The 27,308-nt window shown below is 33.4% G+C and overlaps 1 protein-coding gene across 6 annotated transcripts in view; it reads left to right on the forward strand.

The window, feature by feature from the left end:
* UBR3 (ubiquitin protein ligase E3 component n-recognin 3) overlaps positions 1–27,308 on the forward strand; it is a 172,073-nt gene that overhangs the window by 27,472 nt on the left and 117,293 nt on the right. For 4 of the 6 annotated variants that reach the window (XM_019727399.2, XM_019727401.2, XM_019727402.2 and 1 more), the window contains exons 2-8: positions 1,442–1,581; positions 4,478–4,636; positions 8,459–8,602; positions 9,120–9,169; positions 20,949–21,015; positions 25,605–25,735; positions 26,931–27,159. In XM_019727399.2, coding sequence (XP_019582958.2) covers positions 1,442–1,581; positions 4,478–4,636; positions 8,459–8,602; positions 9,120–9,169; positions 20,949–21,015; positions 25,605–25,735; positions 26,931–27,159 — 920 coding nt within the window. The remainder of the gene's footprint in view (positions 1–1,441; positions 1,582–4,477; positions 4,637–8,458; positions 8,603–9,119; positions 9,170–20,948; positions 21,016–25,604; positions 25,736–26,930; positions 27,160–27,308) is intronic. The other 2 variants (XM_019727400.2, XM_019727404.2) reach the window with 1 other exon arrangement.

Consider the following 27,308-nt stretch of genomic DNA (forward strand, 5'->3'; position numbering starts at 1 on the left):
GAGAACTCGAGCATCCCTTCACATGTTTATTGGCTATTCAGATATCTCCTTTTGTGAATTGTTCATGACCTTTCCTGATTTTTCTGTTGACTTGGTTTCTTTCTCTTATCCATTTTTGAGACTTAATAGATCACAGATATTAATATTTTATCTATTTTAACTATTATAAATGTTTTTTTCCAGTTTGTAATTGTCTTCTGCATAGAAGCTTTTGATCTATGTAGTCAGTTTTTATCTTTTATTGCTTTTGGTTTCGAGTCTTAGGCTTTCTACCTTGAGATAATGTAGGGGAACAGTTTATTTTCTTCCTGATAACTTTTTTCACATTTGATTTTAATCTGTATGGACTATATTTGCCTATGGTGTAAGAAGAATCACATTTACTTTCTGCATTTAAATTATCAGTTGTCCTAAGCAGTTTATTTAAGTCTTCTCCCCACCACATTGAATTGAGATGACACATTTATTATATTAAATTCACAAATTTACATAGTCTGCGTCTAGACTCCATTGTGGTCCCCTGATGTTATCACAGTAGCACAGATTTTTAATTATAATAGCTTTGTACTATGTTTTAAGGTATAGGTCACTGTCATCATTTTTTTTTCCAAGTTGTACTAATTTTTTTCACATATATGCTCTTCCATTTGAACTTCAGAATTAGTTTGTGATTAGTCCCATTGGGATTTAAATCTAATGGCATTAAGTTTGGTGGAACTGACATTTAAAAAAAAATAAAATTGGTTTTTCCATGTGGGTGTGTAGTTTTCTCTATTCAAATCTTTTATGTTTTTCAGCTAAAAGAGTTTCTACACACTTCTTAATAAGATTATTTCTAAGCATTTTATATGTGTAGTGTGATTATTTTGTGTTTAGTAATAAAATACCTTGATTATTGGATTGTGACTATAGAATAGTTTACTTCATTTTTTCTCAAGTATACCAATCATACTTTAAAATAAGTATAAATAAAATTGAAATGTATATATATGTGCATAAACTTTTAAAATAAACTTCAAGTATTTATATCACATCCATTAATGCAATAAGTTAGAACTGGTTGAGTTAAGTAATGCAAATTCTTGGGAAATGATCAATTTATACTTAATGGTTTGTATAGGATAGAAGTAATAAAGTAGTACTTGAAAATAATAAACTACAGTTAAAAATATAAATCCTATACTGAGATTTTCTTTTTGTATCCTAGCTGGAACAGAACTAAGTATGGTCTTTTTTCCAGAAGCAATCTTCCTCTGCCATTTTTTATTTAAAGGCCTATTAAAACTATATTCTTTTAACTTGTGCCTTAAAAATCATAAAGAAGGAATGTATTGGCTTTGTTATTGGTTTGCATGCTGTTTATGGATATTGTAATTAAAAGTAGTATATTCTTGGCAGATTAGACATCACTGTTAATTTTTGTCCTTTTTTTATATTACAGGTTCTGCAAAAGGCATCAAATTAAATCAAGTTCAAATATTCCCTGTGTCCCCAAAGACTTACTGATGATGTCTGAATTTGTTCTTCCAAGATTTATTTTTTGTCTCATTCAGTACTTAAGAGAAGGCTATAATGAACCAGGTATGTTTAATACACTCTTTGTTAGTATTCTTTTTAAGTTCCCAATTAACAAAGTTTAGCATTAATAACAAGATGAGTTTTTTCAGATATCTTTTTTTGCTTACATTTTTTGTTTATGACTATAAAATACTAAATAAAAACACACTAAATATTAACTATATAAACTCATATCTGATACCTTGTAGTTGACAGTGTGATACTCTGTGCTCTTTGGCTCAAAGAAGTTTTTGGTCAAACTTACTTGGCCTTTTGCATGTGAGGAAATAATCATTTTATAGGGTTCAAAGTGACTTTATATGCAATTATGATAGAGCAGAATTAAAAAATCCTGGAAATGTTTAAATTTAACTTAGATTTTTTTGGAGATTAAACTACTAGTTCACTTATCTACTTGTCTGTCTATCTATCTATCTATCTATCTATCTATCTATCTATCTATCTATCTGTCATCTATCATCTATCTATCTATCTATCTATCTATCTATCTATCTATCTATCTATCTATCTATCTGATCTGTCTTCCCCCTGCCCCTTTTTTGTAGAGGTCTATATATTTGTGTTCCCTTTCATTTTTAACAACTTAGGAGAGTGTCAAATGGCTCACTCTCATAATATTGGTACAATGTATGGGTGTAAGCATCATAAGTGTTGAAAAGAGAAAGGAATATGCAAATTACAGATATTCTTCTTACATTTTAAGATTTATTCACAATCTTGATTAATATACTTTAGTTAAATATTTGGATTTAGATATCATCTATTAAAGTTCTCAATCTGACATTGTTGATTACAGATGTCAACTAGTGGTATGAAATAGATTTATTAACTTTTTATGACGTTTTTTTACCTTTCTAATGATACTTGCATTTTTATCATATAAAGGACTTGCATTTTGCATTACTTCATAAATCTTCATAAATCTAACTTAAGATGTCTTAAGATGAGCTTCATGAAGTTAGATTTATGAGGTTTTAAATTATTTAATACTGTAAATAATCTTAAACCCAATTTGAAACTATGGCACACATTTTAATCTGTCTCTCTCCTATCCTTAAAGTGTGAAGAAATATTATGCAGAATCTTTATTATTCCTAAAGCGATCATGTTATCTTCATTGTAGGCAAACCACTTCCTTATTTGTACATTTTTAGCAAAGTATACAATTCTTTGTTAAGTACTTCTACTCCTCTCAGAGTACATGTCTTAAAATACAGAAAGAAATATTGTTTTAATTTAGTCCCAAACTGTTCTCTCTTTGGAATGAAGGAACCTGAGACCAGCTGGGTTTTTGAACTTCCCTTCTATATGAATTCTCATATACTAGTTTTTGAGAATTTATATTTTGTATTACAAGTGTTCCATTTTAGAAAAGTAATAGGTAAAAATGGTTTATTATTGGAACCTTAAAATTTACCATTAGTTTAATCACAGAGTAATTTGTACAAAAGTATTATATTTATTTTTTCGTATGGTGACATTTAGGAGTTATCAAAGGTAGATGACATAGATACATATACCTTTGATTATCTGTTAACCATTATCTGAAAACATAAAGGAGTGAGTGGAAGGACTTTTTTGTCTTAAGATGAACTTCATGAAGTTAGATTTATGAAGTTTTGTTCTCTATATAGCTACTTGTCCTCAGCATTAATTTCTTCTGTGAAAAAAAAAAAAAAAGACTTTAAAAGTAAAGAAAGGACTTGGAATTATCTAATCTGTGGTAATGCAAGTTCAGAGATCTTGTGATTTTTACAGTTGCCTTGAGTTCCATTTTTCATTTCACTCTACAATCCTCAGACCAGTATCAGAGCTATTGTTAGAGCCCTTAGAAACCAGAACAAATGTTAATTAAATATCTACTACTGTTTAAGTCCTTGGGGGAGAATATAAAGATGCGTAATATACAGTATTAGTTTTCTACTGAGAAAGTAAGGTTTTGTAGTTTGGGTCCCAGGACTCAGTTATCTAGAATTTCATTCACAGATTATCTGTTAACTAGGTGTGAGTTCCTTAGGGGTAAGAACGATGTCTTATTTAGTTTTGCTTCTCACTGCCTCTCAAGGAATAGATGCTGAATAAATGTTGAATGAAATTGATGTCCCCTTTCCTGGGCACCCAGGCTCATATTAGCTCCCTTACACGCATTCTTCTTTTAACCAGTTACGGATAAATCTCTCTACTCACTTCATTTTACACCCCAGTTTCTCTAGGACATCTCTTTTTATTTTCCTCTTAAATATTCTTTTTCAGTTGCTATCCAGTTTTCTTTTTCTCCCTTTGTCTCTATGAGGCATATCTTGCCTGGTATTTTAAAATTGTTTTGCAAAAACATTCATGTTTATGAAATGGTTCTTTTTCATTTTAGTTGCTTTGACCTCCAGCTAACATGAGTTTGTATTTTTGGAATATGATAGAGGATGTGTTATTTACTACACCGGTTTAAATTTAGAGCTGACATAATTTTGTCCTAATAGTTTTACGCTACTCTCAATGTATTTGATCTGTCTCGTTTTTAGGGAATTATCTAAACATTTTCTTAAATACTATCTAATTTTGAAATGATCTTATGATTATATATCTGGAAGTATGTGGCCCTCAAATTGAATGCTTCTTACACAAATTAAATGCTTACTATCTTATTAAATCATCTCTTTTCTGCACCAGCCTTCTCAGAGGACTGAATTCCTCAGCATGTCTACCCTAGGCTGAGTGCTGGGTGGATACCTGCTTTCTAAACAGAGTTCTTATATTAACTTTTTTGATTATGAAACACAGTCATCTAAGTCACTATAATTTTAAAAGAATAAAATATTGTTATTCTTATAAAAATATTTAAAGAAAGTTAATTGTGTGTGTGTGTGTGTGTGTATATATATTTATTTATTTACTTTTTTAGCAGCTGATGTACCATCAGAGAAAGACCTTAACAAAGTCCTTCAGCTTTTGGAACCTCAAATTTCCTTTTTAGAAGATCTAACTAAAATGGGAGGAGCAATGCGGTCTGTTCTTACTCAGGTTTTGACAAACCAACAAAACTACAAAGATCTGACTTCTGGTGAGTAAAATGTTAGAATGGAAGAACGTTAAAATTTACTTATATTACTATAATTATTAGAAACTGTGTATTTTAGAACTTAAAAGTAAAGAGTAGATTTTTTTTTCATAGACTGCTGAAGGTAGAAATTATTAAGGATACCTCTTATTTTATAGATGAAGAAAGCCCCAGAAAAATTAAATGACTGGTTCAAGACCTTACAACTAACTTTTTTGAAGTTGGGACTAGAACCCAGGTCTCCTCTAACTTTTGGTGCAACATATTCATAATTATACTCTACTTCCCCTTCTCCAAACAATAACAACTACTACTTCTATGTCTTCATTTTTGGTATTTTAACCTTTTGTGGTTATATGGCTGAGGCTTTTAAAATAATGTAGAATTTAAGTTATAAAACTTGGAATTATTGAGTATGCTTTCACATGGTATACTGTACTGTTATGTAACATACTATAGTTTTTCTTCTAGTTTAGTTTAGCTCAAATTTTTAGTACAATATATGTATAAATTATTTAAAAATCTTGTTTTAAATATTTTAAACAACATTCTTTTTGCTGGCTCAATGAACAGCATTTTTTGAAAATTGAAGTTTATTTTGTTTCTTTAGAGTGGTGAAATTTTCATGTGTATTGTTAACCATGTATTATTTAGAGACAGTCTGATATATTTATTTCTCCAGCAAATACTTATTATGCATCCAGTGTGTTTGGCCTTGGGCTAGGTACTAGAGCTTGGGGAGGAGAATATAATTAGTAAACAAGGTATTGCGATTCCTACCTTTATAAAACTTAAGGTCTAGCGAGTGAGATAACAGTAATAAAATCCCAGACCAAAAAATTGTGCAATTATAAATTGTAGTAAATTCTATGAAAGGATAGGACAAGTGTTTATAAAAGGGAGACCTGATTTCACTGATGGGGAAGTTGGAGAAGCTTCACAGAGATGAAGGAGTTGGGTGGTAATGGGTTGGGGTTAGATTCCAGGTAGAGGATATCTTCTGCTGACTATTGGACTAGCCCTTATTCCATAAACAGCATAAAACTGGAAAAAAATGAGAGGTACCTGTTTTTAGGCATTGGACAATAGGCAATACAAGACTATAAACCTTTGAGAGAAAGAAAAAACATGAGATGAGCCCCACACTTGCCTTGAATCTCTCTCTCTGAGGATAGTTTCCTGCTTGTAGTGCAGCAAGCTGGCATTGAAGCAGAGTATGGTGGTCCATCTGAGCTAAGGAGGCAGAGATCACAGTTTAGGGCAGGTGCAGCAGTTGGAAACTGGAATCTTTAGGGAAGAATACCAAGAGGTAGTAGGGTGGATGTATGGGGGACCCCTGAAAATGCTTGGCAGAGGACTGAGATACACATATACAGGATGAGACTACCTAAGGCTTACTAGACAGTGACTTGTATGAGGTTAAACGCAGAATAGAGATACTAGAGGTTAAGCAGTTTTGGGAGACATTGGTGTTTCAGTCCAATTAGACCAGAGAGATCTTATTAATACCCTAGGCATCTAGCTGAGACAGAAGGCCAAACATTAGAGTAAGGTCTAGTCTAGGTCAGTCTTAAGCCTAAAACCTGACAGTATCTGCAAGGGAGATAGAAGTTGGAGATTATTCCTATCAGTTTAGAGGGCTTTCCACAAATCTTCCCTTTAGAAAATGTGAAATCAAATCTTCATGGTTCTAGGTAATCAGGCTGTTAATTGAACTGTCTTCTAGAGTTAAAATTAATACTCTTTAAAAGAAGATAACAGAATCCAGAATCTTCTAGAATGTGTTATTAGAATGTCTGATATGTAATAATAAAAACCACTGGACATGCAAGAACATAAGAAATTGTGCACTATAACCAAGAAAAAGAACAGTCAATAGAAATTGACCTTGAAATAGCTTAGATGTTGGATTTAGTAGATAAAGACATTAAAGCAATTATTATAAATATGTTTAAGAAACTAAAGGAAAATGTTCAAATAATTAAAGGAAATATGGTGTTAATGATTGAAGACATAAGGAATCTTAGCAAAGAAATATAAATAATAAAATAAAGAGAAATTCTAGAATTGAAAATTATTTTAGAGTGCAATAATGGAATTGAAAAATTCACTGAATGGGCTTAGCAGCAGATTGGAGAGGGGAGAAAGACTCAGTGAATTTGAAGACAGATCAGAAGAGTAGTCAATCTAGAGAACAGAGAGAAAACACAGTGGATTCTTAGGGATGTGTTAGACAGAATCAGATAATCTAGCATGAATGTAATTGGCAACCCAGGAGAACAGGAGAGTGGAAATTTTGGCAGAAAAAACATTTGTTGAAATAATGACTAAAATTCCCCAAACTGGATGAAAAACCTTGACTTATAGATCCAAGATGCTTAACGAACCCCAAACAGAATAAAGAATACCACACCAAGCACCCCTAGATACCATGCAGTGGGACCAGCATGTGGGAATATTAATGAGTGAGGATGAGCTTACTCTTTTTGAAGGGACTGAAAAAGGCTAGTGTGGTTGAAGTGAAGTGAAATGAATGCAGGGGGATTCTGGCACAAATAAGGCTATGTACTACATTAGGCTAGATCTAGATGAGGTAGGCCCTCATGGGCCATATAAGATTTTATACAGGCTTGTTGTGAGGGGTTGATGAAATATATTTTGTTAACTAAGAAGTATTATAAAAATTTCATCTATCTTAGTGAGGTAAATACATGGCTTTCATTATTCAGGTGACATTTAGTTATTTCTTACATAGGACCCTACAAGTTCTTTATTCTTTGTAAACTAATTGTGCTTGTTTTTAATATTGGACTGGAATCGAAGGATGGATGTCTTCCTATCTGTGTAGTCTGTGTTGGAGTTTTTTCTTTTTTTTTTAACATAACTGTTCTATTACAATTACTGAGGCTAGCAAAGACAGGAAATAAAAGCTCAGCAAATCCTGAAGAAACTCATTTACAGGGTTTTATAATCAGAGAGATTGAGACCGTAATTTAAGATATACAGTCAGCCTAAGAGGTGACAAATGCATGGTAATTTGGCTTTCAGACAGAGAATAATTTTTTAAAGAACCTTAAATACCAGTGGTTTTCTTTTACTACTATTCTATCCATAATATATTAAAAAACAAAAGAAAAAATTAGCAATAATTAATAAGCTGAAATGCAAAAGTGAAAGTTCTAGGATTATTTAATTCTAGAACCTAACGTTTTCAATATTTTTTGGAATAAATTAGTATTAACTGACACTTTTATAGAAATTATACTTTTAATTTCCTTAAATATGATAATAAAAAGCCTGGTACAACAGGAGTTAACAGTAATTTTAGTTGTAATATTTGAAAATTTCACTCAGGCATTATCTTCTCCAGGAAGCCTTTCTTAAGTACTCTGTTTTGGGTAAGTCTGGCTGCACAGTATTATGAGAGCACAGGTTGTCAAACCAAATGGTGAAGGCAGCTACATAATTGTCTTTTACCATATTATCTGCCTTTATCTACCACTGATTTTCAGCTTCCTTGAGGGCAGGAATCATGCCTTATTATTAACCTTTGCACCCTTTGTGCCTTGCATATAATCTCTGGCATATTTTAGATGCTCAATTACTTAGTAGATTTCACTATTTATTAAAACATGCTGTACGTTCTGGGATTGTTAATGCCAAACATGAGCACAAATATGTTATTTGAAGCTATAATATTGTATGATTCATCTAGGGTTCCCCCTTCATACATATTTTATATGTATGCATTAGTGACTGAGTTGACTACGTTTATATTTTGAACAGAGTATTTTTTTCTTTTTTAAAATTTGTTTTAAATATTAGGTCTTGGAGAGAATTCTTGTGCGAAGAAAAGTCATGAAAAGTATCTTATAGCTTTGAAGAGCTCTGGACTCACGTATCCTGAGGATAAACTTGTGTATGGTATACAGGAGCCATCTGCTGGCACTAGCACTCTGGCAGTTCAAGGTTTGTCTACATATTTAATTTGGACAGTGGTATAATAACTCTGTATTAAGGCAAAAAACACCTCAAACTTTACTCATTATTGAAAAATTTAAATAATGTGTCATTCTTCGTAAGGAAAATAATAAAAGTTAACAATAATTTAGAAGCAAGAAAGAAGAGATTAGCCAAAGAAGAGCAGGCATTTTTCTTAAATGGAATCTGGTTAGTTTATTAAGGTTCTCATTCTAACTAGTGAAAAATATAGCAGTTATTATATTTAAAACTAAAAAGAAAGAGATACTTTTGAAACACCACTTGCAATGATTCAATTTGGGTGTTTACTGGAGATTTCCTATTGATGTATAAAGTATTATGTCCAAATTTATTAAAGATAAATGTTGAACTCTGCCAAGATAACTGTTAGAATGACGTGTCTTAATATAGCAAAACTTAGCTTTTGGTATTGTTATGTATTAAATGTAGTAAAGCATTATTTAATTATTTAACAACTATAAAGGACAACTTTTCCTTTCCAAAGGTTTTGCAGGTGCAACAGGGACATTGGGACAACTAGACTCTTCAGATGAGGTGAGCTTTAAAATTTGCAACTTTTTAAAAGTAGGATTTTAAAAGTTTTAAAACTATACAGATTTGTGGATATTATCTAGTTTAAATGCTGCATTTTATAGATCAGGACATTGAAGCTCAGAATATAATAAGTTATTCAAGATTATACAATTACTTAGTGACAGAACAAGGACTGCAACTAGATTTTTACTTGTGTGTAATTCATTTCTTTTGTAACAGTTTAGAAATAGGAGATAGAAAGAGACAGATTTTTCCTAGGAAGCTATCCCCAAATGTATCTAAATTGCTGTCATCTGTACAATGAAATGGTTTTTAAAACTTTAGCTTTGTCTAGAATAATTATTAAAAGAATATGAAATGTAACTGCTTTTCTAATCTCATAATAAAGTTATACCTAATATGTCAAGGATTATTAAAAGAAGCTAAGCACCGGGAAATAGATAGATGGTCAATTTGAAATTTCAATTTTTATAGTGTTTATTAATATATTAAATATTTCTAGTGAGTCCTTTTTAACATTACTGTATTTTCTTAGTATATAATTTATAAGAGAAAATTGCTTTTTTACATATATTTGTTTATAATCTTAATGCTTATAAAATTTAAATTTCATATTTTTAATCAGATTATAATTTAATGATTGATTTAAAGATTTTTTTAAACAAAATTGTATTACATACAAGCATAGGTATCTTTTTTCTTTAAAAACCCATTTTGATTTGATAATATCAGATTAACTCAGCCAAATAACCTCCTATTGAAAGCATGATTTCTGTTATTGAAGTCTTATAATTGATTTAATGCCTTATAATTTAAACTTTATAGTGGTATTTTTCCCCCCTAAAAGGCTCCCGAAATCCAACATTTTGTGGAATCTCATTTTGGATAAACAATTTTAAAGAGTTTTTGACAAATTGGATAGGCAGTTTAGTATGCTGCTTGTGAGTTTGACTCTGATTATAATGCCTGAGTTTGAATCTGGCTCCTGTACCTGTTAGTAGTGTGACTGGGCAAGTGTCTTAACTTATCCATGCCTAAATTTTCTTATCTGTAAAATGGAGGTAATAATAGTACTTATTTATTGGTCTTATTAGGAGGATTGAATGAGTTAATATATGTACGAGACACAAGCACTTAGAGCAGTAGTGCCTAGCATATTGTAAACACTACATGTGTGCTTGTTAAATGGGATAAAATCTTATTTAAATGTAAATAGTTAGCTAAAATTTTTGCTTTATTTTAAATTTTAAAGAGTTACTTCTAAGAAGAATAATGTTGATATAATGACAAATGGAGAAAACTGGCTGATATTTAAGATAGACTTTCAAAAATATATAAATGCTTCAACTAAAACAGTAATAATTCCACTTTGAAGCAACAGGAAGGGAACGATGGGGTAAAAGTGCTAATTCTTCATGTGTCAAAGAAGGAAGCGAGTTGATATAGACGTGGTTTTAAACTGCTGATTCTGTTTTCTTCAAAGGCATGTTGTGGTGAGGTGGAATGGCTTCTCAAAAGGCAAGATCTGGGAATACTTAGGAGTAGAATGAGTGCACTTCCTTGTCTAAAGCAAGGCAGATAGGAAAGGAGCCTTGTAGCTATTCCCAGGAGAAACTTTAGAAAACCATTACACAGTGAAACGGTTTAGTGATTTTACAGAACACTGTTTAAAAATAATCTAAATATCTTGATGTGATCTAGAAAAATCTGTAGTTTTATGTTAGGTGGGATTTTTTTTTTTTTTTTTTTTTTAAGGAGGGCATAGCTCGCAGTGGCCCATGCAGGTATGGAACCGGCAACCTTGGTGTTATATAGCACCATACTCTAACCAACTGAGCTAACTGGCCACCCCGTCATTTTATGTTAGTATTTATGTGGTTGATAAAAACCTTTGTATTATTTTAGTATACTAAGCATTATGCATCCATCAGGCTTGCTAACGATTCTACTTTATTGTCATGAATTGGATTTGGTTTCTGGGCATGTGGAAAGCTGATCTTTAACATAGATACTTTCTCCTGTGTCTAGGAAAGAAGTAACATTCTTTTTTTGTCTTGGCCTAAACTCTCTAGATTAGCTTTTAAATTGCTGGTGGACACTTTCACTGTACACAGTTGCATTGCAACAACACCATGTTTTATGGTAGGGTGCTAGGAGGAGATCCTTTTGTGTGCATGGGTCGAACGGCTTTTAGTCTTTTCTGGAAGTAATTTCTAGGGGGATATCAGAGGATTTGAAATCTGATCTTTCTTTGTTTATTACCATTACTTCTAATCTGTGATTCTTAGGTCCTTTCTTCTCGTCATTCCTCTTAGATTCTTCGTTTCAGTAACTCTGTTGTAATGTCTTTCATATTGATATAATCATTTGTCTCTTAATTATGATTATGTCTCAGAGTAAATATCCTAGTAAATATTTTTTTGATGGTGAAATTTCAAAATACTTCATTTCAGTACCTATACTCATACACTGTTTTTATGATAGTAGCTGAGAATTACTTTTAGAACATGTGATGTATATTTAACATATATTTAGAAGTAGTTTAGACTTTGATCTTTAGATCATATTTTATAATTAAATTTTTAGTCTATTTCAAAGTACTTTTTATAGTTTATGTATTTATTATATTTTCTAATTGGGATAAAAATGGGATATTTGGGTATTTGCAAACTTAAGAAATTGGAGTTATTTACTTGGAAGTGGATTGAGGGATATCTAGTTTTTAAGAGAAACTTGAGCTTTAGAGTTAGGCAGACCTGAATTTTAATCTTGTCTCATAACATCATTATGCTTTTTACCAGGTTATTTAACTTCTGAACATCAATTCCCTCATGAAAAAATGGTGATAATTCTAATATTAGGATTAAATGGAATAACATATATAAAGTACCTATCATGGATCAGACACAAATCAGGCTCTTGATAAATGTTTTCTGTCCTAGTGCTTTATGTGTAGAAGGGATTCAAATATTTGAATTTTTGAGCGCTTGTGGGTCATATTATAGATATTTCTGCTTATCTGTCTAGAGGAAATAGTTTACTAAAGCATGGTATAAAAGTAATGAAGTTTATCTTTAAAAATTTAATTAAAAAATTAAATAATGCACAAATACATGGTAGTTGTTTTGCCAGACAATTCAGATAAAATAAAAGTCTCCTCTCTACCCTCCCTAATACCAGCCTCTTCTCTGGGCAACTACAGGTAATAGTTTGGATGTCCTTGACAGACCATTTTCTATGTAGTTAAATAACTGTGTGCTTATAGAAATGGATAGAGTGTGTGTGAGTAAATAAAAATGTTATACTATTTTGTGTCCTTTTATTTCCTCTGCAAATGTATTATGCAAATCCATCTTTGTCAGTCCTCTTTTCTTCCTATCTGCTGTATAGTATTCTGAAATATGAATAAACTACAGTTTACTTAATCATTTCCTTAATTTTCGGTTTTTTATTGTAAGACACAATGCGTACATTTCTTTTGGTGCAGATGTGCAAATAGTTCTCTAAGTTTTGGAATTGCTAGGTTACAGGGTATGCATATCTTAAATTTTAATAAGTTATATTTCTTTTTGATTATAAAAGCCACACACACATATATTTAAAGTCAAAAGTATGGAAAAGTATAAAGACCATTACCCAAGGGTAATCATGGAAGAGTTTTAGTGATAAAGTCAAGAAATTTTCTATTTTAAAATTGTCTATTTGATCATAATTTTTTTACAAAAATGTACTCATTTATGTTTTATTGATTTATGTACTATGAAGTCTTTGCTTTTTGGTGCTGAACACATTTTCAAATCTTGAGTTAGAAATAGAAAAGTCATGTTATATAACAAAGCAAAAAATGAGAATTAGGAGGTGGCAATTTGAAGGTTATAAAAAATGTAAAATATTAGAGCTAAAAGTGACCTTAAAGTTCATCTTGTCTAACTTCCTTATTTATAGATGAGGAATCTGAATTCCATAGAATGAACTGATTCACTCAGGCTAGTAAATTTCTTCTACTTAGTGGAGTTGGAAATGGACAGTTGGTCTCCTATTTGTTGGTCTAGAGGTTTTTCTGTAAAGGGAACAAGCCACAAAGTTTTGCCCTAAACTTTGTGGCTTAAAATTAGTACTTTGTTTTGCTCACAATTTTATGACTCAGGAATTTGGGAAGAGCAGCTGGGTGGTTCTTACTTGGGTTCTCTCATGTGATTCCAGTTCGTTTTTGGCTACATTTGAAGCCATCTGAAGGCTTAGCTGAGATGGAGATTTAAGATGGCCCACTCACAGGGCTGGCAGTTCATGTTGAGGGCCCAGGGGAGCTCAGCTGGCTGTTGACTGCAGTGCCTACTTGTGACTTATCCAGCATGGTGACTACAAGTTGTTGGACTTCTTATATAGTAACTGGCTTCTTCAGGGTGAGCAGCACACGAGCAGAAGGTATAGAGCCTTTTCTGAGCTAGCCTTGGAAGTGACATAGTGTCACTTCCTCTGCGTCCTATTAGTTGTGAGTTGCTAAGGTGGGCTCAGATTCAGTGGGAGGGAACATAGACCTAACCTCTCAATGGGAGGAGTGTCAAAGAATTTGTAAACATGTTTTAAAACTTCCACAAAAGGATGTGACATTTGCAATTCTTTTTCTTGGATTCTCTTGATATCCAATAATGACTAGTGATTATAACTGAATAATGTACCTACACTTGATTATAGATTGTTACATCTATTTCAGTAGTACTTGTCTGTTGGGAAAAAACTGTAACATGATAATGAAATACTACTGTAACCAGAAATGGCTATTGTAGGGTTTTAATTAAAATTAAAGTTTTCGTTAAGAAAAATGGTTACTACCGTGTTTCCCCGAAAATAAGACCGGGTCTTATATTAAGGTTTGCTCCAAAAGACTCATTAGGGCTTATGTTCAGGGGATGTCATCCTGAAAAATCATGCTAGGGCTTATTTTCGGGGAAACACGGTATTATACAAGGAGCCAATAAATGCTTATATTAAGATTGTAAGATGTTTTTTAAAAAGTTAAACTTTACCTTTGTAAAGTGAGGGGAATATACTAAAATTTTACTAACATTTATTGTAGCTTAAGGAACAAAATATACTTTTGAATTTAATTAATGAAATAATGAAATAATAAAATTATTATAACTCTTTTGCTAGTCTTTTCTTCGAGTCCTCTATCCTATTTTATTCTGCTTTTATTTCTTAATGGGAGCATTCTATTAGGATGAGTGATCTACATGGGAAAAAAATTCCGTTTGGAGCTAAACATCATAAATAAGAAGCAAGTTAAATATTTAAAGGAGTGTCAGTTTTAGACTAATTTATTTAGAGAGAAAAATACAAGAATTTCCACCCACTTACTTAAAAACTAATGACACTAATATTTTAAATTTGTATTGTACTTTTATTGTTTTCAAAACATTTTTTACAACTATTACTTAAAATGATAAAAAAAATGTAAGCAGTAATTTAATAAAGAATAGAATAAAGGGGAAAGTAGATGAAGAAATAAGATGGATGGAAAGAGAGTGATGGAAGAGTACTCAGATACAGATATTCTTGAACAAATACCTATTTTTTTGCCATTTAAAAATTTCATTAAGGCATTTAAAGTCGTATTGCTTTCTTTTGGGCAACTGGTATTTGCTTTTAATATTTATATTTGAAATTTAGTGAAGAGCTGGATAAGGTTTAAGGATCGGAGTTTGTACAGCCTTATCCAATAGGTTCATGGAATTACTGAGCAAACCATTTTAATGATTTCATTCTTGTATTGTGACTTAAAAATTATGTAGAAAGGACGAAAGGATGAGAAGAGGGTAGTGACATTGCAAGTACTACTCTAGAGGTGGAATTATAGCAATTTTAAAAATGTAAGTTAGAATTTAGGATTGGAAGAGACCCTAGAGGTAATCTAATCCTACCACTTTGAAAATGAAGAAACAGATTTGAAACTATAACAGCAAGATTTCTTTCTATTTGCAGAGTTTTAGTTGAATGAATGTACATATTACAGTCTACTTTTTTATTCATACAAGTTGTGTCAGATATTTGTCCCCACTATCCCTAGAGTAACAGAACATTGTGTGCTCAGTAGTGCTATTTATACTCATGCCATTCTTCATACTTATTTTTTTATGTAGCTCATATGAAATAACAGTAGTAAATGTTATTTGTGTTCTATGGAACCAAAAAGAAAATAAAATAAAGGCAAATTTTAACTTTGATGTATTTTTAAATTTAAATATGTGTTCATTTTTGTTTAGGTTTATTTATAATCATCAGATAATTCAGTTCAAAAGAAAATAATCTGTAGTATTGTATGTACATGGGGCTAATTAGAGTTTCTCAGAGAAACTAAGATCTTTTAGATCAAGATAACTTTTCAAGGAAAGGATTATATTCACTGTGACCATTGCCATAAGCAGTGTCCACTTGTCTGTATGCAGTGACCAGGTCATTAATCTTTGTGACTTTAATGTACTTAGCTGTTAATATAAATTAAATCTTAGCTGTTAATATAAATTTCAAACCGTGAAACTATAAAACAGGAATGTTCACTGTGGAAAAATTGAAAAATAAAAATAAAGTATACAAAAGAAAACGTTTACCTTCAACCATACCATCCAGGAATAAGCATTGTTTATTAATTTTGCTTGTTGATCTCTCTTTTTTCTGCATACTCTTACATAATTGAGAAATAATCACTTAACAAATAAAATAAGTTATTGTGTAGATATGATCTCAATATTCTTGCCTTTGTTCGAGACAGAATTCAAATAAACACTTAAAACTAATATGTCAAAACTTGTAGCTACTAAAGCAGAATTATTAAAGTTGAAAGTCACAGTTGCTTTTCATAAATGAATATGTGAAAGAAAATTATTTTTTTAGAGGTATATGGTTTAATTTTAATTTTTTATAGTAATTACCATTGATGGGTGGGGAGTCATGGAAACTTTTGGTAGGAGGACCTTAGAAATATCCAATGTATTTCTTTTCTAGTGTAGGGAGTGATTTTACAGCATTCCTGATAATTGGTAAGCCTCATAAACACTTTCAGTGGTAGGGAGCTTACCAAGTTTAAGAGCCAACGTGTTCCTTTGTTTGATAGCTGTAATAATTACTAGGAAGTTCTTCTCAATACTGTGTTAAGTATTGTAATTTTCACTAATTTCTTGTTTTCCTCCTAGAAAGATTTTTTGTTTTACTTCCATATGACACCCTTTAAATATAAACTTTAGTTATTTAATATTCTTTGCTGTAGGTAGATACCTCTTTCAGTAATTCACTCTTTTTGATAACTTATGATCTGATTCAGTGTACTGGGACATTCTTTGATAAACATACTGTGTTTTTGTTAAGGCCCAAGGTTTTTTGTTGGCCTTTTAGTAGCAATGCTAGACTGTTGGCAGGAGCTCCTGTGGTCAAATGAATGCCTAGGTTTTTTTCGTCCCCCTCATACTTACAGCTGACAAGTTAGAGCTCCTTCTCTGTTTGTACTTGTACAGTTAATTTAAAGCAAACAATGTCAGATTACAGTGGTTTACATAAATCCTTGTTTCATTTTATTGAAACAATCTCTCCAGATCTTTGGATTTTGTATTTTTAAACTGATATTTTAAATACTCCTTTTTAGCCATTTGTATTCTGTATTAACTTTCTTTGAGTACTGTTTTATTAATCAGCTGTGAATTTACCTGACTTGTTTATTTTTATTATTTATTTTTATGGAGCTCACGTTTTTCATCTGTCTAGTGACTCTGTCAAAGAAAGAAAGGCAGGTTAATTTGGGTTGAAAAATCACTTGTTGATTTTTCCAGGCTTAGGGTTAGAATCTGTTTTCCTTATCTCATTTTGGGCCTATATACACGCTTTGTTCCTGAAACACATGTAACAATGTTGTCTACTTCTCTGCCCATGGACTAGTTGAGGTCTGGAAAGTGTTTTTTGGGAATTGTACAATTGCTGTCTGGGTTGAGATTGTACTTGACTTAATTTCCTCTCTTGTCCATTGGACCATCATTTTCTAGACTTCTATACTGTTTCTTCATGGATAAATGGGGAAGAACTACAGCTTCCTGTAATGGCTTTGTGGTAGGGTGGGGTATTGTAGTCATGATAATTGTATTGTTTTCATCCTCCTGAATGCCTCAAATTGCCACAATTTGGAGTTGTTCTTGTTCATTAAAAATAGTGTTCTTTCTCGAAATAAAAATATGGGACTTGTAATAGATAACACAGTAGTCCATTATCTTAGGGCAGATTGTTGCAATTAAGAATGGTAATTAGAACTAGTATTTAAAATATTTATTAATCCATTACAATCCATATTCATTGTTGAATAAATAAAAAATAAAGATTAACAAAAAGATAATAAATGACCTATTATTCTGTCACTTAGAGGTGGCTTACTATAAACGTTTGTATTCTAACAGATTTGTTATGTAGTATATTTTAATGGTTTCATGGTATCCGTGCTATTCTGTAACCTGTTCTTCTCACTAATGATAGATTTAAACATCTATAACGAGAATATTTTAACAGATTTTATTTGTGCATATTATCAATACTTAAATGGTTTTATACTCCATATGCTATTTTACATAGTATCCTTTTTTCATTTATAGTAGTTTTTGAACATCTGTCTGGTCACAATTAATATACAGCTCTAGCATTCTTTTTCTTAATAGGGTAGAGGTGCGCTGTAATTTGTTTACCTAATCTAATCTCCTGCTGTTGGAAGCCAAAGACTATTTTTTTTTTCCTGTTACAAATAACATTGTGATGACTAGTTCTGCGTAGAGTTCCTGTTAACTTGTCTGATTATTTCTTCAGGGTAAATTCCTAGAACTGGAATTTCTGTTCCAGTTATAAATACACTTTAAAGACTTATGACATGTGTACTGACAAATTGTCATTCAGGAAAGTTGTACTACTGTACACTCTTACTAGCAATGTCCAAGAGTACCCATTTTCCCACTAGTTTAGCTGGAAATCATCTCCTTTCCTAGCTGTGGTTCGTATCTAATACGATATCAAGCCCAACTCACTAGTCTATGTTTCCAGTCTTGTGATCTTGTGCCTTTGTTTATGCTGTCTTCTCTTTTTGGAATGACTTTCCCCACCTTTGCCTGGCTAATTTTACTTGTCTTTTAGAATATAAGGCTGGGAAATTTATAGAACTTCTTATTTCCATGACCACTACTTGATCAAGGAGATTTGTTTCATAGGAAGTTTATATTTGAAGTTATAAAGTTATCCTAACCGGGATATAACATAGTTTTCTCAAATTTGTCTTTTCTCTCAGGACTAGGAGAACAGTTTCCTAAGTGGCTGTTAGCTAAAATTTCAAACTTCAGAATCCCCTGGGCCCTGTGGCATGATTTTACATTCTTGTGTCTTCTGTCTTTTAAGGCTCCAAATTTCATTCTGGTTGAGTTTCTTCAAGGGCAAGGTGGGCGTGACAGAGGAGGAGAGTGTAGTTTGATTGTCAGTCCTGCTGCCAGGTTGATGTGGGGGAAATAGGGGGTGCTCATTGAAGTCCTCAGTAAATGCTGTCTGACTGAGCTAAGTGGTAGCTCTGGAAAACCCAAGGCTGGCCCTGAGGACCGATGCAGGGCTTGACAGCAACCTGACGTTAAGACTATGGTATGTCAGCCAAGGAAGCTATACCAGTGGATAGAACAGCAGCACGCAGCTGTGGCTACTCTTCTGCGTCAGAGATTTGATGGGCTGTAACTGAGAAATCTGGGAATTTGTGCTACAATTCTAACATGCCACCAACACTGTTGTTAGCACAACAGACTGTATACCAAAGTATTAGCACATGTCTTTATAATACCAGTTGGAAAATAGTAAAAAGATGTCAGTATAATGTGGAAGTTTGGATTCATATGTAATCTTTCCCAGTTTAGGAGAGCTGGGATAATGGAGTGGAATAATAACCTGCAGCTGGGGGGGGAGGGGGGGAAGACCCTGAACTTAGCTACAAAGTTAGCAAGAGCCTTTCCAGCAACATTTAAAGAAAGTTAGAAAGGTGCACCTGTACCCAGGCTCCCCCCTAAGCGGCACACCCCTAGCCTCACCTCGTTTTCCCTAGTGGTAGGCTGCTTCCTCGTTGTTTCTCAGCTGGCTAGCTTCCCAGTCTGTTGTTGTGCTACATTGTACCATCCCCTGAGACTCCCTCTGTGGGGACAGAGTCCCAGAGAACAGTTTCCAGGCTCTCGGCCTCATGTGGAAAGGTGCTGGTTCGATTATTAGATGGTCATCAGCTGTAATCAGATGGACATCCGCTGTGACTGAGTGGCCATCAGCTATTACTGATTAGCCATTAGCCACTAATATAACTGCTGTGGCTACGCTGGCAAGGGGGTTGGTTGGTTGGCAGAGAAGCGGGTGGTGGATTATAGCTAGCAAGTCAGGTTAGCAAGCGCAGATGTCAGATTGCGGATCATGTGGATCCTACTTCCTGTGTCTTGCCCAGCCGCCAGCGAGACTGGGGTGCAGGAAGACTCCTTGTTGGGGTGCAGGTGGATGTTTGCTTCTTGTGTCTAGACCGGCAGCCGTTGAGAATATGTAAGCACCTTGGCTGTGAGCCACTATTGTTCCAGCCCGGTACCTTGAGAAACCCTGGCTGTGCCCAGGAAATCTGGCTATGCCCAGAAAGACTGGTGGTACCCTAGAAACCCTGGCTGTGCCCAGAGGGTGTGTGGACATCGAGGGACACCCCCGGGACGTTGCTTGAACTGGACTGAAACTTTTTCTCTTGTGCTGGGTTCCTGACACAGGCCCTCTCGTGGAAGATGCTTGTCATGTAGATTGTGAGATGAGACCCTGGAGGGGTGGAGTGTGGGGACAGAATCCCAGAGAGCAGTTTCCAGGCTCTTGGCCTCACATAGAAAAATGCTGGCTCAGTTGTTAGATGACCATCAGCTGTAATCAGATAGCCATCCGCAGTGGCTGGGTGGCCATCAGCTGTTTCTGGTTAGCCATTAGCCACTAATATAACTGCCATGGCTACGCTAGGAGGTTGGTTGGTTGCCAGAGAAGTGGACTGTGGATTGCAGCTGGCAAGTGGAGTTAGCAAGCGTAGGTGGCAGATTGCGGATCCTGTGGATCCTACTTTGTGTGTCTCGCCCAGCCGCCAGCGAGACTGGGGTGCAGGAAGACCCCTCGTTGGGGTACTGGCGGATGTTTGCTTCTTGTGTCTAGGCCAGCTGCCATCAAGAATATAGTATGACTCCCCTGTCTGTGGCTCCGTTGTTGTTCCTTTTTGGCCTCACCATATTCTGTATCCACCTGCTGAGAGTGGGACCAGAGACCCTGCATTACAGCATCCAAATACTGATTATAGCTTTTGTTTTTCTTAGACTCTTCAAATCCTTTCCTCTGTTCCTTTTTTTACCCGGCTTCCTCTTCTCTCCTTCCTTCCTATGCTAATCTGCTCCTCTTCCCACTTAGCTTCTTTATTCTCATTTGACGTTATGTTTATAAGGTGAGGAAAATTTTTATTTTGGAATTTTGGGGTATTAAAGAGTCTTGCATTAGAAGCACAGATTAAGTTTAAGAACTCTTTTAATGCTAAGGATTTTCTTTATATATTTTAATCAAAATTAGCAGCATTAAAAAGATACTATAGCAAATACATAAAAGTAAAATGTGTTAATAATGCGTAAGCATGACTATTATATTTAATGATTTATAAGCAAATTTATGTTTATGTAAAATGTATAAATTCACGAATAGGACTATTATAATGCTAATTTTGTTTTTCCTCCAGGAGGATCAGGATGGGAGTCAAGGTCTGGGCAAGAGAAAGAGGGTCAAACTAAGCAGTAGCACCAAAGGTATTTATATTTTGTTTTTGCCTTGTATAAGAAGCTCCTAAAATGCTTAATTATTAAGAATACTTGACTGGCTAGCTGTATTGACATCAAAATTGTTTGAAAAGAGAGTTACATTGTTAGATTTGTCTAATGATGGAGAAAGTTTTGTTAGGGGACTTCCAAATCAAGTAAAACCGGGGCTGCCAGATGGCTCAGTTGGTTAGAGCGTGAGCTCTCAACAACAAGGTTGTCCGCTCAATTCCTGCATCGGATGGTGGGTTGTGCCCCCTGCAATTAAAGATTGGAAATGGCGACTGGACTTGGAGCTGAGAGCTGCATGCACCCTCCACAACTAGATTGAAGGACAACGACTTGGAACTGATGGGCCCTGGAGAAACACACTGTCCCTCAGTATTCCCCAATAAAATTTATATAAAGAAAAAAATCAAGTAAAACCTTTACTATTGGGATTTTATTGTTTGTTTTTTTATAAAATGTGCATTATCATATTTGAGCCAGAAAAAGTCTTTTCATTGATTCTTTGATTTCGATTCAGTATTTTAGGTGTAAAGTTTTAGTTTGGTTTATGTCTTTTTATAATCTAGGGTATGCAATTTCTGCAGTGAAGAAGGACAAATAAGGAAGAGATGGTGAAAGAGAGAGAGAGAATAAGAATGAATGAATATTAGAATGAAAGAGAAGAATAACGCTTAATACACATTAAGGGCTCAGTAAAGACTTAATACATATTTACTCAAAGGAGGAAGTAGATATGCCTGTAGTGAGGGAATAGATTATTAATAATAATAATGAGTAATATTTATTGAACCTTTTGGATATGCTAGACATAGTGCTAAGCGCTTCACAGGCATTGTCTCATTTAATTCTCAAAGTAACCATATGAAGCAAGTTTTGTTATTATTTTTTATGAATTAATAAATGGAGGCATGTTAGGGATCACAGCTAATGGGAAGTAGATCCCAGAGCCTAAGCTCTTATCCGCTATGTTTTCTTGGCCCTCACTGAAAGCTTTTCTAGAGTGCTTGTTTTTAGTTGGCAGCCTGTACTCTGGATTTTTGCCATGGATTTCAAAAGTTTAACGTGGTCTGTTGTCTAGGTTGATGTGGTCTGTTAGATAGTCTCCAGTGGTTAAAAGGATATTTTGATGAAAAGAAGAATCTTACTTCTGTTGCTGAATAAGTGTATCTTGTGGAATGTTTAGGACTGCTTGGAAAGGTGGAGCAAGCAGGCAATTTCAGTAGAGGCTCATTTTGTAAGTCTGGTCTTAGTTACTTAGGCTGCTGCATTTAACTTGTGGGCTGCTAGCAAAGGGTATGACATTGATCTGTGATCCAGGGTGCATACATACACATGTGCTCCTCTGCTTCCTGGCTCAGCAGAGAACCTGTGGTGCCTGAAGAAAATTAGAAACCCATATGGCTACCTGGCTCTTTAAATTAACCAGAGTTGTTCATGTGTTTACCTGAGTCCTTGTGACACATCTGAGTTGGAGCAGATTGGTAGGCACATACTTGAGTTTAAGCTTTAGGGAAGCCCAGAAAATACCTGTTATGGTGTAAGAGGTCATTGTCCTCCGTCAGCCTGATCAAACTCGGGCTGAAGGTACTTAAAATTGAAGTTTATTTTCTTTTATCCTGAATTTTTTTTCACATTTGGGATTGGATTGTCTTCTCTTTCTTTATCTACTGGTAAGAAGTAGTATAGATTCCAGACTTGATCAGTTATCCATTTTTAGTTTAAGTATGTACATGGAAGAAATGGCTCTTTGAATTAGTAGAACCCATGGTGTTTTCAAAAAGTGTTGCTTTTGAAGATACCTGAAGTCCAGGGAGTGGTTTAGTTTGTGTAAGAATTTGGTTCAACAGTTTGAAAGTGAGCTAAAAATAAAATATGTAGTAATAGGTAAGAGATGAGGCGCTGTATTAAACACATCACTGCCTGTTCTCAAAATCTAAATTTTAAGGATGAAGAAACTGAGGCTTAGAAGGCTGTTGCTAACATTTTTTGAGTTGCAGAGCCTGGACTCTGCTGTCTAATTATAACCTTTACCTTACCATGCATTTATACTGCGTACTGATTCTTCAAAAATTTCTTTTAAAAATTTGGCTTAAGGTAGCTGAAGCACTGTAAAAGTCATGACAATGAAGATTTTAAAGGTAAATAGTCATACATAACTAATGGAAGCATTTCTAACCACATTTCTATACCATAACACATAAAGCACATAATGTGTTTTAAATATCTAGGGAAACTGATGTTACCTCTTTTGAAACAACAATGAAAACTATTATGGCAGTGTTTTTTTTTTTGGTCTGAAGATAAAAAAAAAGTGATTGTACGTAACTGCAACTATTTTCATTTTAGTAGAAGCCACAGCTTTTCTGGTGCATTTGGATTGTTTTATTTATTTAAAACGAAGTTAATGTAGCTTTCCTTTTAAATGCTTGACCCATCATTTTTATTTGGCTGATGTGAGCTTGCAGAGTCATAACTATGAATTCTAAGAGTAATACTATTAGTTTTGTTCAGCTTTGTAGATAACATGTTAAGAAGCACTTATCTGTGAGGGTTTTATTTTATTCTTTTGGTAGTCTGTGAAATTTTCAATTATATTAGTGCCAAGTGAATTGTGAGAATTAGATTGGCTTCAGCAATGTGCTGTGGATTATATTCTAATTTTTTTTTTCCTTTTTTACTATTTTTTTTTTTTAATTTATTGGGGTGACAATTGTTAGTAAATTTACATAGATTTCAGGTGTACAATTCTGTATTTCATCATCTATAAATCCCATTGTGTGTTCACCACTCAGAGTCAGTTCTCCTTCCATCACCATATATTTGAAATTTTTAATTATAATCCTTACATTCCTGCCACATGATTCACCTGGGTCCTAATTTTATTACTTTTGGCTTTGAATCTGTTAGTGTATGTCTTTGAATATATTTTACCTTATTTCTTGCAAGATCATTCTGGGAATGATCTTTTAGGAGGAAGAGATTCCTGTTTAGCAAGTAGAAAATTATGAGATTTGGAAAATAGAAAAAATTTAGTTTCTAATAAAGGGATGTATAGTGTAATCATATTTATATTTTTACCCTTATTACATATTGTTTGTAGTGAAGGCACCACTGAAAGAGAGTTAGGTAGGGGATTGGTAGATACTTTTGCCTCTCTGTAGTTAAAATTATAATCTCTCCAGAATAATGAAATTATTATTCTGAAAATAGTGTGTTATTAATTACTAATGGAAAAATTGGGTTAAAGTTATGTTTAAAAGGTCAAGTCAAGATTCAAGTCTTGTTAAACTCAATGTTTTATAGAAGAATCAAGAGAGTGATGACATACTAAGCTCTTTGTTATGCTTTTAGACTCATCACCTGAGGGAGATGTGTGAACACCTTACTCAATAATAGAAGAACCGTGAAACTGGGATAGGGTTAATTGAAAAAAACTCTCCAAGGTTATCTTGCAAGACAACTTGAACTGTAATGTAGTTAGGGTTATGCCTGAGTATATTGGTGCATGTGATACTGTTTTTTCAAATCTTTCATCCAACTCCAGTTCCTGCTTAAGCACTGTCACTAAACCAGTCCATTCACTGTTGATACTTGCTATTTCCTTTTGATGTCCTTTTTGATTATTCAGAGCAGTAGCCCAAGATCATTTCCTCCAACAAAGATTAATAGTCAGAATTTTCTAGTTCATTTTTAGGGAAAAAAATTAGAATGCGAGAGAAAGAGAAAGCTAAAGTATTAAAAATATTCAGTTCATTATATACCCATTGAGACCTTTCTGTTTACTGAGTGTGTCACGGATGCAGAGATTAGCAAGAGACAGCCTAACCTTCAAGGAGGGGCACTTGGCTTAGAGATAGGCTTTCTAGCAGATGATTTTATTCCTTTTGAATACCTTTATTCAAAAGGGTCATCCATTTCCCATTTCCTCTATACATGAAGAGGGCATCTTGAGTCCAGTGCAAGTAAGCATATGTAACACTCTTTATACTTTTCCTTGTATATTTTTACTAGAAAAAAGTAGATGCTTCTGTATACTAGAGTAAGCAATGCGTTAGTAACTATTTTCTCCAGTGAAGTTAGTGTTTCATTTATGAGAGGTGATTTTAAAGAAATAGTTAAATTACTGAATCTATAAAGATTTCACCCTTCTTTCTAAAAATTGAAAAATTTAGATAACTTTGGACTTTATGTCCTTAGTAGTATGTTTTTAGCTTAAAATCATTATTGCTATTTTAAATTAAGTACCATGAATATTGTTCTTGTAAGATAATTATTTTGAATCTTAGTAGAAATTTTAAATAAATGGCTTATGTTTAAGGACAAGTAATGACTTATTTTTTATTGTGGTAGCTGCTTTATATTAAAATATAAAGATTAAGTATTTTGATATTTATATACTGTGGAGATTATAGAAATCTAGCTTGATATTTCCATATTATCAAATTATTGAAAGGATATCCTTAATTTTTAGATACATTTATGTGTTTGAAGTTGATGGGTTATTAATTGTAGTAAGGTTTAAATGAGATGAGGAACTTAAATCATTAGGTGATAATTTTTTTCTTATGCAGATCAATCCATAATGGATGTTTTGAAACATAAAAGTTTCCTAGAAGAACTATTGTTTTGGACTATAAAGTATGAATTCCCCCAGAAGATGGTAACTTTCTTACTCAACATGCTTCCAGATCAAGAGTATAAGGTATCTACATTTTTTTCCCTTCCTTTCTGATCTTTGCTCCCCCTTCTTTGCCTTTTCATTACTAAATCTGTTTGATGTATTTCTCAGCTGTGGCTTATTGTATTGTAGTCCTGAGGACTGGTATAATGCTATAAAAGAGCATTAGCTTCCTCTGTTGCCAACACAGGGTCTACAGAAAAAGCACACTATCGTAGATCTGTGGCAAAGCACCACTAAGCAAAATTCCTAAGGGCTGTCTTTCTGCATGGAACTTGATCCAAAGGGAATGCTGGGGGACAAACATAAACACAATTGCACAAATAAATATGTAGTTACAAATTGTAGTAAGTTTTCTAAAGGAGAGGCACAAGGTGCTATGAGAGTGTGTAATGGGGGCAACTGAATTTAGATTGTGGGTTTAGGAATGGGAAAACATGGGATTAGTAGCTGCTGGCCATAACTGTTAAAGATAGAACAGTTAATGACTCATGTAACACATGTAGGTAAGTGAAGTCTCTCGTCTCAGAGGGTCTGGACCCACCTGTTACCACCATATGGCTATGGCAAAGTGACACAGCCTAGTGTATGAAAAGAAAATGCATCATGTTGTAATTCTTATGGTTTACGTAATAAAGCCTCTTTAAGAGTGACACTTTAATAATGCCATTGTTTTGTGTCTTTATACCTGCTTAAGAAAACAACTGAGAAAATGTACATGTTACACAGAAAGAGTATTTAGTCAGGTTAGTGATCAGCTTTCAGATCAAATAGGAGGGTAATTCTTTTGGAGTAATCACACTGACTCACTTGTTAAGTTATATGAAATCCTCTGTGATAGCTTTTAGCTGCAACTTTAGATTTTGTTGTTAAAGTCGTAGCACAGAACAAAGACATATATTTGGACAATAATAAATTGATGTACTTTGAGCATAGTAAAAATTTGTATTTTAAACCATGGTATTTGTAATTGCTTTAAAGTTTTAATAAATTAAAATGCCTATTAAAATTTTGAAAACATCAGAATATTTTGCTAATGTTCCAAAAAAAGGGAAAATGTGATTCAAGACTACCATCATCATTGAAATTATTTTTTTAATTTACTTTGGACATCTTTACAAGTTAATAATAGTTTTAAAATGTTAATACACTATATTGGAAAATGTGTTATAAAACTCAAACTAATGTGTCTTTTTCTTTCTATTTAAAAAATTTACAGGTTGCTTTTACCAAAACTTTTGTTCAACATTATGCTTTTATTATGAAAACACTGAAGAAAAGTCATGAATCAGACACAATGTCTAACAGAATTGTGCATATTAGTGTTCAGTTGTTCAGCAATGAGGAGTTAGCCAGACAGGTGACAGAAGAATGTCAGCTGCTGGATATTATGGTCACTGTGCTATTGTACATGATGGAAAGTTGCCTTATTAAAAGTGAGCTACAAGGTAAACTCAGAATTATTTTCACTAGTTTTATTATTAATATACTGTGTAAGTCTTAAAAACTCCTGATATGCTTAAAAATAGCTTTAAAAATATTACAAAACAATACATATTTGTTAAAGAATTTTTTGAAAAAATCAGCAAAATTTAAA

The sequence above is a fragment of the Rhinolophus sinicus genome, linkage group LG01, assembly GCF_036562045.2.
Source record: "Rhinolophus sinicus isolate RSC01 linkage group LG01, ASM3656204v1, whole genome shotgun sequence".
Lineage (NCBI taxonomy): Eukaryota > Metazoa > Chordata > Mammalia > Chiroptera > Rhinolophidae > Rhinolophus > Rhinolophus sinicus.